Source organism: Solanum dulcamara, chromosome 6, assembly GCF_947179165.1.
Source record: "Solanum dulcamara chromosome 6, daSolDulc1.2, whole genome shotgun sequence".
NCBI classification, from domain to species: domain Eukaryota; kingdom Viridiplantae; phylum Streptophyta; class Magnoliopsida; order Solanales; family Solanaceae; genus Solanum; species Solanum dulcamara.
Window position 1 is genome coordinate 39,499,552 of NC_077242.1, and position 14,034 is coordinate 39,513,585.

Consider the following 14,034-nt stretch of genomic DNA (forward strand, 5'->3'; position numbering starts at 1 on the left):
TTTTTGCTGAAGACCTATGGTAGAGAAAAGAGTATGAATTTTCAAAACAAATTGCCCCAATATCGAATTATGGTGATATTGAGACGTGAAAGATTTATAAATAAAATTCAAATTCAAACTTTTGAAAATCGAGTCGAGTTGAGTTCTGAAAGAGAATCCTTGACGTAGCTAGGGATGCTTGACATTCCACTAGCTTGCACTAGTTTGTTGCTTAGAGGGAGTTCCACGTTGTAATGCAGTGTCTTACAAAATAGGTAAAAGAGTGAAAAGTACCTATCGTGGTTCAAAAAATAATAAATTTAAATATTAATGTAAAGAGTAAAATGTAGATATCCAAACGATTGTTGATGTCTCTATTTTATGGGATGAATTCGATGTAGGCAAAGTAACTTATAATGTAAAGTCTTCGATTGGTGGAACGATTGTAATGAAATGCTTGTATCTGGTGGTGTAAAACTTGTAATGTAAAGTCTTCGATTGGCGGGGCAATTATAATGTAACGCTTGTATCTGGCAGTGTAAAACTTGTAATGTAACGCCTGTATTCGGCGGTGTAGAGCTTGTAAATGTAACGCCTGTATCCGGTGTTATAAATCTTATAATGTAATGCCTGTATTCAGAGGTGTAAAAGTTTTAATGTAACGCCTATATCCAGCGATGTAAAACTTGTAATGTAATGCCTGTATTCGGCGGTGTAAAATTTGTAATGTAATGCTTGTATCCGGCAATGTAGAGCTTGTAATATGGAATTTAACTGTAGATGTATGATGATGTTATATGCATGCTCCTTATCGGCGGAGTTTGATGAGGTTTGCTATGTACAATCTCCAGACGACGGAGTTTGGATGACGTTTGTTATGTACAGCCTCCAGACAGTGTAGTTTGGACAATGTTTGCTATATACAATCTCTAGACAGCGGAGTTTGAATAGTGTTCACTATGTACAGCCTCCAGACGACAGAGTTTGAACGGTGTTTGCTATATATAGACTCCAGATGGCGGAGTTTGAACGATGTTAGACAACATTCTCCAATTGATGAAGTTATTTTGACAAAAAGTAAACTATCCTATTTATCCTATGGGGCCCCTTTGTCTTCAATATTTTTATCCGTATCTTGAGTGCACCTGTAAAAGATTGAAAAATAAATCTTTTAGACAGCAAATCCAAGTATAAAGTACTTTCGATAAATAAGGTAAAGGAAAGATATTTTGTCTTATGATTTTGAGAAGTCGAATGGTGTCTTCAGTCATGCCCCTAGATTTCAAGTTTTCTTCCTTCATCTCCTATCTTCTTGCGCTAAAAGAAATTTTTTAGCTTGGGAGGGGGTATTGATTTGTATCAACTCGTGGATTCAGGCCTCGTAACTAGAAACTTCCAATACTTCTTTAGTTCGTCCATAGCATCTTAATCTAGAGACTTGGTAGGTGGAACAATAGAGAAGTATTTTATTTTAAAATAATAGTTTGTTCTTAGCGAAGGAGTATATTATGTATATATATATATATATATATATATATATATATAGAGAGAGAGAGAGAGAGAGTAATCCTTTATCATTTTAAGATTAGGACATGCTTTGAAGTCCATCAAGCTTCTCCATATCCAAATGTAATCTTTTTTGTAGTCTTGTCTTCTGATGACGCTTCTCTTGACTCGTTCACGAGATCCTTCAAGTTCTAATGATACCTAACTAAAGGAGGGTTTCCTTTAGATATAGCCAAACCTTTAAGGTTGCCTACGTATCCACAAATGGAAATCAGGTTTATACGTAGTTCGAAGATAAAAATTGAACATTATGTCAGGACTGCCTACGTATCCAAGTGGAATTAGGTCAGGACTTAGTTCAATCACAAAGGGGTAAATATAAGAATAAAAATATGTGATGCAATGATCGAACCTGACTCAGGCTGCATATGTATCCAAGTGAAATGAGGTCGTAATGTTGTTCGAGTACAATAGGAAAGTAAAATAATGCAATGATCAGGCCTGACTCAGGTTGTCCACGTATCCAAGCGGAATTAGGTTAGGACGTAGTTCAAATATAATAGAAAGTGAAAATATGAAGGGACCAAATCTGACAAGGATTGCTGACCTATCCCACTGAGGGAAGTCAGGTCGAGCGTAGGTCTAAATACATGAAAATGATATTTTTGGATTTTCTAAGGAAGGACCGAATCCGATTTGGGTTGCCTACATACCTCACCGTGGGAAATCAAGTCGAGATGTAGTTTTGTTACAGGAATGTAAGAGTATAAAAAAAATGAAAGCTAGTCTTGATGTCTTCATATGTAGTACTTCTTGATGACTTCTGAATTGATTGGCTTCGTGCTCATTGTGTCGTCCATTTCTTCCAAGATTATCACTCCTCTAGATAGTACTTTATGAACCATGTAAGGACCTTTCTAGTTTGGTGCATATTTCCCTATAACTTCTCCTTGGTGAGGAACTATCTCTTTAATACTAAATGTCCCAGTGTGAACTATCAAGGTTTGACTTTCTTGTTGAATGCTTTGGCCATTCTGTTCTGATAGAGTTGACCATGACAAACTATGTCCATTTTTTTCCTCATAAATGAGCATCAACTTTTTAATCCTACTATGAATCAATTCTACATCATCTAAACCGACCTCTTAAATAGTTCTTAAAGATGGTATTTCCACTTCAGCAGGTATTATTGCTTTTGAACCATAAACCAACATAAGGAGTTGCTCTAGTGGAAGCTATGATGGTGGTACGATAACCAAGCAGAGCATATGGTAACTTCTCGTGCCACTGTCTGTGACTATCCACTATCTTTCTTAAAATCTTTTTGATATTCTTGTTTGCTGCTTCAACTGCTCCATTCATCTGTGGCTGATAAGTTATGGAATTTTGATGAGCAATCTTAAACCGCTCACAAATTTCCTTTATAAGATCGCTGTTGAGATTGGCCACATTATCTGTTATGATTGATTCTGGAATCCCAAACTGACAAAGGATATTATTGCGAACAAAGTCTGCCACTACTTTCTTAGTCACTACCTTGTATATAGAAGATTCAACCCATTTTGTGAAATAATCAATAGCCAAAAGGATGAAACGATGTCCATTTGATATAGGAGGCTCTATGAGTCCAATTACATCCATGCCTCAAGTGGCAAATGTCCAAAAGGAACCCATAATGTTGAGCTCATTTGGTGGAACTCATATAAAATCTCCATGCACTTGGCATTGATGACACTTCTGTATGTATCGAATGCTATCTCTCTCCATGGTCATCCCAAAATATCCAGCTCTTAAGATCTTCTTAGCTAGAGTGAATCCATTCATATAAGGACCATATGTTCCTGCATGTATTTCTTGTAAAAGCCTCATCGCTTCCTTAGTGTCAACACATCTCAGCAATCCTAAATCTAGAGTCCTCCTATATAGGATTTCTCCATTAAGAAAGAAATGATTGGCCATTCTTCTCAAAGTCCTTTTTTGCTTGTTTGTGGCATTTTTGGGCTATTCTCGTACTTCTATCAATCTCTTGATGTCATAGTACCATGGTCTTCCATCCAATTCCTTATCAACATAAAAACAATATACATGTCGATCATATAACTTTACTTCAATAGGGTTGATGTAATTCTTATCCGAATGTTGAATGATTGAGGATAATGTTGCCAAAGCATCGGTAAATTCATTTTGAGCTCGAGGGACATGTTTTTTTCAATCCTTTTAAATCTCCAACTCAACTCCTTTATGCAATGCAAATAAGGAAGGATCTTCACATTCTTAGCGGCCCATTCTCCTTGCACCTGATGAACCAATAAGTCAGAATCGTCTATGACCAAAAGCTCTTTGAAGTTCATGTCTATGACTATTCTAAGTCCAATAATAAAGGCTTTATACTCAGCCATATCTATTTGTACAATCAAACCTAGTCTTGGCTGAAATTGGATAATATTGACCTATTTTTGAAATTAAGACAACTCCTATTCCGACTCCTTTGGAATTTGATGCTCTGTCAAAAAACATCTTCCAACCATCGTATGGTTCTAATATGTCTTCTCCTATAAACAACATCTCTTCATCAGGGAAATAGGTTTTGAGCGGCTCGTAATTTTGATTCACTGGATTTTCTGCGAGGTGGTCAGCCAAGGCTTGTCCTTTGATGGTTTTTTGTGTCACGTACACAATGTCGAACTCGCTTAAAATTTTTTGCCACTTTGTCAATTTACTTGTAGGCATTGGCTTTTGAAATATGTACTTGATTTGATCTATTCTGGAGATCAAGTACATGGTGTATGCAGACAGGTAGTGCCTAAATTTCTGGGCGATCCAAGTCAAAGCACAACACGTTCATTCCAAAAAGGTATTTCTTGCCTCATACGGTGTGAAATTCTTGCTCAAGTAGTAAATGTCTTGCTCTCTTCTACCTATCTCATCATGCTGTCCCAATATGCATTAAAATGCATTATCCATGACAGATAAGTATAGTAGCAATAGCCTCCAAGGCTCAGGTGGGACCAATACTGGCGGGTTGGACAAGTATTCTTTGATTTTATCCAAAGCCTTTTGACATTCCTTCATTCATTTTGTGGTAGCGTCCTTCTTTAGTAATTTAAATATGGGTTCACAAATTATTGTGGATTGTGCTATGAACCGACTGGTGTAGTTAAGCCTTCCCAAGAAACTCATCACATCTTTCTTGGTCTTGAGGGGAGGTAATTCTTGAATTGCGTTGATCTTAGAAGGATCCAACTCTATGCCTCTCCTACTAATAATAAATCCTAATAGTTTTCCTACGGGTACTCCAAATGCACACTTCGCTGGATTCAATTTTAGATTATACTTTTGCAACCACTCAAAGAATTTTTGCAAATCATCTAGATGGTCTGAACTCCTCTTGGATTTGATAATGACATCGTCCATATATACTTCAATCTTCTTGTGGATCATATCATGAAAAAGAGCAGTCATTACCCACATGTTGGTTGCACCAGAATTATTTAGGCCAAATGGCATTACTCTATAGCAATACACCTCCCATGGAGTGATAAATGTTGTCTTTTTGCATCATCTTCATTCATCAGTATCTGGTGATATCCCACAAAACAATGAAAAAATGATTTTAATTCATGTTTTGCACAATTATTGATAAGTATATGAATATTTGGGAGAGGAAAATCATCCTTAGGACTAGCACTGTTGAGATCTCAATAGTCCACACATATTCTGATCTTCCCATCTTTTTTTGACACTGGTACTGTGTTGGACAACCAAGTGGGATAATTTGTAACCCTCACAATGTTCGCCTCAATCTGCTAGGTTACCTTCTCTTTGATCCTTAGACTCAAATTTGGTTTTAACTTTCTTGTCTTTTGTTTAATAGGTAGGAGGGGGGATCAATTGGTAGTCTGTGTGAGATGATATTAGTGCTTAACCCCGGCATATTGTCGTAAGACCAAGAAAATATGTCAGTATGTGGCCTAAACAATTCTACTAACTCCTTCTTTCTTTCAGCCTCCAAATGTATGCTAATTCGCATTTCCTTCACAGTTTCCTCATCTCCTAAGTTGACAACCTCTGTTTCATCTATAGTAGGTTTGTTTTGGCTTTCAAGTTGCTCGATCTCCTCTGATAGGTTTTCAGGCATCATGCTTTCATCATATTCTTCGTGATCCTTTTCATTATTTTTACTTTGCTCGATGGATTCATTACATGTCATAACCATTGAACTAGGATTTTTATTAATATGAGTCCTGAAAAGTATAAAAGGTAAGTAAAATAAATAAGTAGGTAAAAAAATGAGATAATTTTAAATAAACTAAAGGCTTTTATTTAAAAGTGTTCTAGCCTTTTTATAAAAAGCAAGAGACAACAAGGGATCAAGCATGATACAAGCCTCTACTTTGATCATTCAAATTTAAAAATACAAAACTACTTTTCATACTACCAGGACTCTTGTCGAAAATGGGAAGGACTGATGGTCCAATTTTGAAAGCTTTTTCAGGCTTGGAATCACGGATGGTCAATTTGTTAAGATCTATCTCTTTCTCTTCTCTAATCATGGCCACGAAAAAATTTCCTATTCCTTCTACTATGTCATCATCAGATGCGTGATCTATAATTGAAGCTTGTTCTAGTACAAACATTATCTTGATGGATCCTGCGTTGTGGACTCCTCCCGATCTAGGTTCATATCCGAGTCTGGTGGTACCTTTTTGATGCTTCAGCTGGATTGGTTCAACTATGCCATTGGACTTGGGTCCAAGCCCAGTCTTAGGTTGATACCCATATTTCAATATCTCGGCTGTGACCATCTTCGTTGCTTCTAAAGTGTGAAAAGTAGCTCCTTCGAACTCCTCAATGACCGGAACAGAATTGATAGAATAGATCGGGTGATTGATCTCCCCATGAATGGTAACTTCTATGTGACCCCACTCAAACTTTACACATTGATGAAGAGTCAAAGGAATTGCTTTTTCCATATGGACCCATGGTCTTCCCATCAATAGGTTGTAGTTAGATGACGCATCCATTACTTGAAATAGGACATGGAATTCTGCTGGTCCCACTTGCAATGTGAGATAGATTTTTCCAATGACGCTTCTGTGTGCTCCATCAAAATCTCTAACTTTTACATGACTTTCCTATAAATCTCCCATATTCAAGCCTAAATCTCTCAAAGTTGTAATAGGGCAGATGTTACATCCAGAACCACCATCAATCAAAACTTGGGTCACAATCTTATCACAATATTTGACCTCGATATGAAGTGCTTTGTTGTGTCCAGTCCATTCCGATGGTGGCTCATCATCACAGAAAGAGATTTTTTTAGCTTCCACCATTCGTCCAATTGTTGTAGCTAATGTTTTACTTATGGTCTCTTTTGGAATGCAACCTCCATCTAACACTTCCATCAATGCATTCCTATGTGCCTCAGAAGTCAATAGTAAAGACATTATAGATATATGAGTCGGCGTCTTTTTTAGTTGCTCTTCGATTGAATAGTCTTACAGCTGCATCTTTCTCTAAATATCAATGAGTTCAGCATCAATAACGTTCTTCTTGGGTTTCTATTCTCTCCCAAGAACTCCTCGATTCAGATCCTCTGGTGCATAGTACCTTCCCAACCTAGTCATTCCATGAGCCACAGCGGCGTCAATTATCTTGCCCTTGGCTTTTGTTTTATAGTCCTATGGGACTTTTTTGGTGTTAAACTTAGGCTTTCTAGCAACTGTAGTGGTTACTACAACTCTTAGGAGATATGTTTGGGCAATATGAGGTTTCCTCAGTTGAATAGTGATAACAGGTTACGCTGGACATGCAGCGACAACTTCTTCAGCATTCTAGGCAAGCGCGATGGTTTCTCCCAAGTTTTACTCTTCTTCTAGAGTAGTTATGTTGACTTCCCAATTATCATGATTTGGAAAAGGGTTGTTGTTTACATTTGGAGGTGTTGGAGTACGTTTTATTATTCCTCTTCTGATTAGAGACTCCACCTGGTTCTTCAAGCCATAAAAATCTTCTGTGTCGTGTCATTGGATTCCCGAGTGGTAAGCACATCTCTTATTTCCATCAAAATTATGAGGGATTGGGTCGGAGAGTTTTCCTTCAATTGGATATAGCACTCCTCCAATCCTCATCCTTTCAAATAATTGAGCATAAGGTTCGACAATGGGTGTGTAGGTGTGAGTATTTCTGACTTCGAGATTTGGATATGGTCTTGGCGCATATGCTGGTCTATTTTGGTGGATTGGTGCTTGGAATGGAACATGTGGTATTGGTGGATTTTGGTATGCTAGTGCTAAGGGTGGATTATAGTGTGGTCATGTATTATATACCGGGTACGAGATATATATAGTATGTGAAACAATTTAGGGATTGTTGGGGTATTAGTGGGATGGTTCTCCATGCTGGTAAGTGACGGTTGAAACATCCTCCTTTTTCTTTTTGATTCCACCAATGGAGCTTGATTGTATAGCCTTACTTACAGCTTTTATTGCGGCCATGGACTTAATTTTACCCGATTTGATGCCTTTCTCTATAAAATCCCACATCTTGACCGATTCTGCAAACTTTTGGCCCATCATCAACATCATCTTGTCAAAGTAGATACCTTCTTAGGCTCGAATAAAGTATTTTTAGAGCTCACTCTCATCAAGTGGTGGTTGAACCCTGGTAGCCTCGATTCTCCAGCATCGTGCATACACCTAGAAGTCCTCAAATGGTTTCTTCTGTATGTTGGCTACTGATAACCTATCCACAATGATCTCGGTATTAAATATAAAGTGATTCAAGAAATCTCAGCCATTTCCTTCTAGTTATGCCATTTGTGAGGATCCTGGCGCATATACCAAGTCGGCGTTTCTCCAGATAGACTTTGAATGAATAACTTCATTCTTAGCTTCTAATTTCTCCCTACATCGACTAACTTGTCACAGTATGCCCTCAAATATGCATGAGGGTCGCCCTTTCATCAAATATGTCAAACTTTAGTGGCTTTTATCCTACCGATATATCAATGTTTAAGTGGATGTATAAGTCATCTTAATCTAGGCTCTTTATCCCCCTAGTGACTTGTAAGTTTTTCAACTCCTTTCTTAGACCATGAAGTTGGGCATCTATAGACTCATCTTCTTTCAATCGAGCATCCTTCTCCATCTCTGCATATTGGTCAACCTCATATGGGACCTTGACCCTAGCTAGTGTCATGAAAGTGGGAGCTTCAATGGCATATACCGGTGGCACATGTAGTTTACAAGGAACGATGATGTGTGCCCCAAATATCTGTTGTGTTGCTTGGTAGGTAGATGTGGTGGGGTCTTGAGTAGGAAAGTCAGGAAAAGTTCTGATGAGCTAGTGGTGCTTGACCATGAACAGGAGCATGTTTAGACATATTTGGTGAATCGGCAGAAGGCAAGTCAGCTCTTAGAAAGTAGCTGAGCATCTTGAAAGTTGGGAAGGTAGTAGCCAAAAGTTTGACCAAGTCTCATACTTAACATAATTCCTCCCTCAAGATCTCAAGCTCTTGTGCCATATGAGCCATTTTCTCATCATTTCGAGTGTCGGCCATATTTTGAGAACCCTCGGGATTCTCTAGTGGTATCATTATGTTTGCAGTAGTGTTAAATTCTTCTCCACCTATCATCTTTCACCTTGATCGAAGGTTGTACCATGAGTTATCCAGTTTGCAAGTTGACACAAATCAACCTTCTTTTAGGGATTAAAAAAATAAAAGAAAAAAAAAGAAAAGGAAACTATGTTAGTTTGGGAGATATTTAAAAGTGCAACAAATATATAACACATATATATGTCAAGTTAGAGATATTCAAATGTATCCTAATATAGAGCCTCTTTTTGCTAGAGTTTTTCCTACATTGCAATAAGTATGATGATAAATGATCCACTCAAACATATTTTAGATTTGGAACAAACCTAATTTCATTAATCAAAGATGACTTGGATCTTATTATAAAGTGGACGGGCGGAAGCCTAAAATATAAAAGCACACGGAGGCCATAAGGCGAACACAAGGATGATAAAGTACCAATAAAAATAAAAATCTAAGTCCATGTTGGAGCATCGTCATCATTGTCGTAATCATAATAAGGCCCTGGATAGTACTCTAGGGTTTCATCAATCTGGTTTGAACCTACCCCTTCATCGAACCCTGTCGAGCCATACTCAGAGTGAGCTTCTTCCTATGGATCTTCTTCTGGATCTTCCTCTTTTGGCTCCTCTGGATCTTCACTTGGATTCTCTTCAGGGTCCTCTTCTGGATCTTCTTCTATCATTTGTATCAAATGATCTATGGATCCTGGAGTTATTTGATTGTACATTGGTGTTATACATTCTACGTGAGAGAGTACTTCCTCCCTAACCCAATTGACCCACTGGTTATCCGCAACACCTCCAATCCCCTCTATACTTGGTCAAGCCAAATGGCTCACAGTGGTATGCCACACATAATACTCTAGCGTGCACTATTTTTCATTTCCTGCATTCATCATAATCATGTGATCCTATTCCAATTGCAAGTTACTTATCTGCGCTACTAGGACCGAAATAAAATCATCCTCATATAATACAATATTTACCCATAACAGTATGTCTTGGACAACTCCAAATTGTCACAAAACTTGGAGAGGAGCATATGGCTGAATACCTCTTATCCCGATCAACTCAATGAAATAGAGGTGTCGCGTCCTGAGAAAAACCAATCTTCCTGTCCAATAATACTTCCGATGGATGGAATATCCTGTGAGGTTGGTTAAAAAAATGCCACTCTTCCTCTCCCATAGGCGCGCTCCAAAATCTGAGATGATCATTGTAGCTCTGAATCACATTACGGGTGTCTATAGTCCATTCGTGGTTGTCAGCAATAAAAGTGCTCTATTGCCCAGATCTGCAATAATAAATTGCGACCCCCAAAGAAATTTCCCCCCCTTGTACATGCTGACAATGATCAAAATACTTCGTCAAGAATTATATGTACCAAGGAATAGTTATGCGGCACTGCAAAAAGGTCCACTACTATTGGAAAAATGTTGATGTTTATTGAATGGAACCTCATTGGGAAGATCACAGATCCCAAAAAAGCCATCATAAAAAACTTTGGCCGCATATGTATCCATTGCCTACGAGTGCAGGAAAATTCATCTCAGTGCTTATCGAAGCTCTCGAGATGACCAAATCTTTGGAAAATATATTCCAATTTTACCTTTCCATTTTCTACATTCCTTAGTGATGGAAAGACATGCAGCCCTAATAACCCTAGGAAATCTCTTGCACTTATGGCTGATGGACATATTAGTGTTTTTCCTCTTATTGGTAATTCCAAAAATCACTAACCTTTTCTAGTGTAGGAGTGATCTCAAAATCCAAAAACTTAAATGTCACTGTGCTTGGATCCCAAAACTCCATCAGTAGAATAATAAGGATCTTGTTGGTTTGAATTCCCATGAGAGACAATAATGCTCCTAAATGCCTTCTAACCTTAGCACCGTGTGCTCTATGAATATTTTTCCACCAATTTTGTATGATGTATGGGGCCGAAAAAACCATCTGAATGTTTGGGAAGGTTTTGGTTGATATTTATCTGAAACAAAGGTAAGGATATGATAAGTATGTTTATTCCAAATCTATCATATGTTCTAGTTTGGATCATCCATAACAACTTCCATATAAAATATGTCATCAGGTGTGTAACCTTTGACAAAGGGTGACTTTCCTTATCACGAAGACAATGCCTTGGATTACCTCATCTAAGGTGTATGCATCATGACCTACTTTCTAGAGTAAGATTTTTCCTAGATGTTCAAGAGTGGGACTGAATGTTTGTGAGAAGGCACACTAACCTTATTGCGCCAACTCTGAAACTAAGTATTCCAAAAGAAGGTTTGGGGGAGTGTGAGACACTCCCTACATGAACCACAATGTGTGTATTATGTATGTCCAAGGAATAGATAGAAATTGCAAATGATGGTGTAAGGAAAGCAATAACATATAGTGTTTTGAAACAAATAAGGAGTGCAAGTTTGAATTTGGATTACGTCCTTTCAAATGAAGAGTGATATAATAAATTAAGTGATATGATAAATTATGATGAAACAGTTAAAGAAAAAAATTGACAGATAATAAACAAGTATCCCTTAATTCTTAAACTAAATTTTGCTAAGGTTAAAACCTAAATGCTAAGTATAGGGGATTTCCCCAGCAGAGTTGCCAGTTGTTGCCCCCTATTTTCGACCAATTCGAAAATAAGGTGCAACAATTATTAGTACTCTATTGGAAAAGAAAATGATTGGCACCCTTGGATAAAATTATTTGTGAGCATCCTGGTACCCAGTCCCGGCCTCTGTTCTGAAATCCCATTGAGGAGCATCCAGGTACCCAGCTCGGTCTTTGGTGATTTACAGTATGACGAGCATCCAGGTACCAGCCCCGACCTTAACTGAACCGATGTATTATGGAAAGTATCCGTGTACACAACCCTGGTCTTAAACCATATTGAACATTCAGGTGAACATCTGGGTCCCAGTCTTGTCCTCGATCCTTAGAGCATTCCTGGTTCATCAGTTCGTGGATATTCTTGGTTCGAAAATGATGTGGTTATTTGATTCCTGATATCACAGATTCTTGGTTCCTATCCTTGGTAGTTGTAGCTATTATATGTACCCGACGGACTTATGGGGGTTCATCCGAGTTTTTATTTAAACTTACATACGAGTGTCCCGACTGGGCTTTTGGGGGCCCATTCGGGTATAGCTAGTTATAGTTCTCTTAGATGGTACCTTCTCTACTTTAGATGTTTATTATAACTCCTATTTAGACTTATTCCTCTTTTCATATTGATTTTACCTTTCCTGCTCACCCCGCCTATGATGCCTACTAGGTATCTGTTGGTTTCGATGCTGTGCATACATATTTCAAATGAGTCTCATGTGCTCCAATATGATTAGATTGAGTTGGATGATCGTTTGACCTTTGTTGAGGAACTTGTTTTCATTTCTAGAGATGTGAGGCAGTTTAAATCTAGAGTCATTCCTTTGGTTAAGGTCCGTTAGAGGCATCATCCAATTAAGGAGGCTACTCCAAAGACCGAGCAGTAGATGTAGGAGTTGTTCCCCAGATTATTTGAGCCTTCACATAGTTCTTGACTCTTACTTTCATGGACAAAAGTTTTCACACCCCAAGATAGACCGTAGAAGCGACACGGCAATCAAAACCCAAAGTATCCATACCAAACCATCTTAGCATACATTGCATTAAAAAGGTCAACAAGCATAATAAAATCAAGCGGAAGAATAGTCTCAATCATAGATGTCAAGATATGAGAGAAGAAAAATCAAGTCATATGTCCAAATAAACTACATTCAACATATGTCAAACAAGCCTCTACATACTAGACGTGGGATTAGGATAAGTTCCTAGCTCACCGTAATATGAAAGGAGTCAAAAGTAGCAATATGAAGAAATGTATTATCCTTGATGAATGAGGACTCACCAACTCTCTAGAATCAAAACTAAAGCTCTAGCCACGAATAAGATACGTCGTGTGGACGTCCGTCCCTACATTATAATACAATATAGGCAAAAGTATGCATTAGTAAAATGAAAGTACTAAGTATGTGAGATATGCTTGAATGATGAGAATACAGACTTAATAGATATGAACATAGGATGCATGACCAATGTAATAAAAAGCATGAATAAGGCTTGAAAAACATTTGAATTCATTTTTAAAACTTGTGGTCAATGCATCATAAACATCGTAGGAAAACTTACTTCAATTCATATAACTTGTGTGGGATAGGACTTTTAACCGATATATAAGACCATGCAAGCTATAACATGGAATCCAATGTACCTCCCACATTGGGAATTAAGAGGCTACTTTCCAAGGAATAATCCGTGAGAACATCTTTAACATCATGAGCTATATGTGGATCCACTAGCTTGGCCATAAAGGCAACCTATAGGGGCAACATAGTTTGAAACTTTAGGTTGCTACTAAAATTTCCTTGGGTAACAAACCTTTGGTTACCAAATCGAACCCCACCTAAAAGTCCTCTCGGTGCTTAGTCAATATCCCAACAGAAATCCTTTAAGCATCATCATGAAAATAGTCATAAGAGTAGCTCATTAACGTGGTTGATTCATAAAAATCCATAAACTTGGTGAGAATTGTTCTTATGACCTCTTTAATCATGATTGTATGAGAATTGTCCTTGTCACACCATAAGAAATTACTTGAACATCATTAAAACATCATTTATAATCTTCATCAATCATTCATGAGTCTCAAATATCATTTATAAAACCCATCATTGAAAACTATTGAAGTTCATGATCATAATTCATTGAAATCTCCATTGAAGATAGAATTATGCATGGGAACTCGTAAAACACATTAAAATAGTATCATAATATAATCATTGAAGCTAAATAGAAACATGATTGAAACATCCCAATGCAATCTCTTCAATCTAGGGTTAAAAAGTAATTTGACTTGAGGAAAAATTTTGAGGAAAACATTAGGACTCCATGGATGAAATCCCA

General features: G+C 37.6%; 1 protein-coding gene across 1 annotated transcript; it reads right to left on the reverse strand.

The window, feature by feature from the left end:
- Nucleotides 1-2,661: 2,661 nt before the first annotated feature.
- On the reverse strand, nt 2,662-3,126 carry LOC129892839 (uncharacterized). The gene has a single exon (XM_055968379.1). The coding sequence runs from the start codon at nt 3,124-3,126 to the stop codon at nt 2,662-2,664; it is 465 nt and encodes a 154-aa protein (XP_055824354.1).
- Between the last annotated feature and the right edge of the window lie 10,908 nt (nt 3,127-14,034).

What these genes read in the sequence shown, in the direction of transcription:
- LOC129892839 (XM_055968379.1), bottom strand. Translation starts at nt 3,126, where the DNA reads ATGGATGTAATTGGACTCATAGAGCCTCCTATATCAAATGGACATCGT.